General features: G+C 40.2%; 1 protein-coding gene across 2 annotated transcripts in view; it reads right to left on the reverse strand.

Moving 5' to 3' along the window:
* Positions 1 to 226: 226 nt before the first annotated feature.
* The window catches only part of LOC135091863 (uncharacterized), a 44,208-nt gene continuing 41,934 nt past the window's right edge, over positions 227 to 2,500 (reverse strand). Inside the window, exon 15 of one of the 2 annotated variants that reach the window (XM_063989902.1) lies at positions 227 to 350. In XM_063989902.1, the coding sequence (XP_063845972.1) occupies positions 315 to 350 (36 nt within the window). In that variant the 3' untranslated portion in view covers positions 227 to 314. Of the gene's footprint in view, positions 351 to 1,730; positions 1,868 to 2,500 lie in introns of those variants that run through there. The other variant, XM_063989903.1, reaches the window with a different exon arrangement.

Genomic DNA, 2,500 nt, shown 5'->3' on the forward strand with positions numbered 1-2,500 from the left:
ATAAAGAAAACAAAAGGAGGAGGAAATAAGGAGGAAAAACAAAGTAATAAACTTAAATTAACAACGACCAATGACAATATGACACGAAATTACGAGAGGGACGAGAGAGAGAGAGAGAGGGAAGTGAGAGAGGGAGAGAGAAGTGAGAGGAGGGAGAGGTAAGGAGCTGTAAAGTGGTTACCTGCCTTTAGACCACCTACCTGTCTCACCTCCCCTGTCCCTGGTCCCTCCATCCCTCACCTGTCCACGCTACTCATTGTGAAGCTTTTGAACGAAGCCAAGTGAAGCCTCAAAGCAGTTTTCAGTCTTTTGTGTCAACGCCTAAGTAGTTTTGGGGTCTTTTCACGAAGCTGGAAGGAAGGAAATGGTAGAGTTAACGTGCTTTTGTGTGAAGCTTCAAAGCATATTTTCCGAGCCACCGAAGGAAGGGTTTATGGGTTAGAATTCTCTTGTGAAGCTTCGTTGCCGTTTATGAGACTTTAGGTGAAATTTTGATACAATGTTTGTCTTTATGTGAAGTTCCAGTGCTTTTTTTGTAGTTTTTGTATGACTTATGTCTGTATGTTTTGTATTAAGTATAAGAGAAGCATACATATTTTTTCGAGCCAGTGAAAGAAGGGTTTGTGGGCTTCAGATCCTCCTGTGAAGCTTCTGTGCCGTTTATGAGACTTTGGGTGAAAATTTGAAATGTCTCTAAACTTCACGTGAGGTCTTTGTGATTTTCTTTTGGAAGTTTTGCATGTGTTGTCTAAATCTTTGTATGAAGTAACGAAGAAGCGTTTCTGAGCCGTTCCGAAGCTTTGAGGAAAATGAACCACTGATGCACAAGACAGTATTAAGAAAAAGGATTCAAAGTAGACGTCCCAAGATTTCAAATGAAGCTTCAATATATTTTTCGTCACGTTAAGCGTTAAAAAAAGCACTGCTGAGTCAGTTCGAAGCTTTGAGAATTGAACAATGAAGCATAAATATTAAGAAGCCTTCAGAATTGAGATTCTAGTATTTTAAATGAAGCTGTAACGTACATTGTCAAATGAAGCATAAAAGAAGCGTTATAAACGATTCCGAAGCTTCAGAAAATTAAACAATATAAAAGAGAAGTATTAAAATAAGGCTTGAAAATAATGGTTTTAAAAATTTCAAATGAAGCTGTAATATACCTTCCCCTGACCTTGTGTGTGTCATTGGGAGAAGCTCAGGAGGCGAAATGAAGCGGTAATAATTGCGGGCCGGCGGGCAGTGAGGCAGTGAGGCAGTGACGACCCCTAAACGGTTGACAGAACGCAGTAATGTTTATGACTGGCTGAGTGTTGGCTGTTAAGGCGCTGCGGTGCTGTGGTGACGAGACTCTGGCCTGGTGATGTGACACTGAAGACACGAGGGAATGGTAACACTGGGCTAAGCTATCAAGGAGAGATCTATCCATCCTTATACCAGACAATCCTACACGGGGCGGCCCAGACGAAGCACACACACACACGCACACACACACACACACACACACTCTTAGTCCCGTCAGCAAATCAATAAATAAATAAATCGATAAATGAATAGATAATATATTAACAGAAGAAGAGAAACACACAATTAGTAATAAAGATTAGACAAACTTATGGATAGGGATGATAGGTGGAAACAGATAGGCGTGTTTCACCTGATGTCTTCTTGCAGTTTCCATTGTGTTTTTATGTCCTTAAAAAAATAATAATAAAAAGGTCACTGACTGGACAAAATATTCCGGTCTTGTAATGCAGGAAATCGACTTTTTATACCGTAAGACACAGGATATGTATACGCACCAGTAGTTCCTATGCTGGGCTGAGTGACGTGGGGCTTAGCAGTAATAGGACGTGACTCGTACGCGGCGCTGGTGAGACAGAGAGAGAGAGAGAGAGGGTGAGAGCAGCACAAGAAGCGGTGGTGAGAGAGACAGAGAGAGAATAGTTACGAAAAATGTACTTAGAAGCAGTGAAAAATAATGAAATGGTGACAAGAAATGGAAGACAGTTACCAGAAAAACTCAGAGCAAAGCATGTAAACAGTTAGCATGAAGGGATGATGACACTGACTATACGAGGAGTAACAGAGTAGTAGCAGAAGAAACAGTTAACAAAAAATGAGGCATAGCAGAGAAGGACTGAGGGTAAAAAAAATAATATGAAGTAATGATAACGCTAGTACAGTGAGCAATACTAAAAAAAAAAAAAAACATTTAACCAAGTAAACTAACAGTACTTGAACACAAGATAACAATGTATAAGTGGTTAGGATACGGTGAGGAAACAGTAATAGCAGTACAACACACAACAATTGCCACAGAAGGAGAGGAAGATGGGAAAAAAAAAATAGAGAAGACAGCAAGACAGTACCATGAAGACCCGTAAAGATAACAATGTATAAGCAATCAGGATACGCTAAGGAAGCAGCAATACCATTATAACACAGAACAATTGACAGAGATAGAGAGAGAGAGAGAGAGAGAGAGAGAGAGAGAGAGAGA

This window comes from Scylla paramamosain, chromosome 38 (assembly GCF_035594125.1).
Source record: "Scylla paramamosain isolate STU-SP2022 chromosome 38, ASM3559412v1, whole genome shotgun sequence".
Lineage (NCBI taxonomy): Eukaryota > Metazoa > Arthropoda > Malacostraca > Decapoda > Portunidae > Scylla > Scylla paramamosain.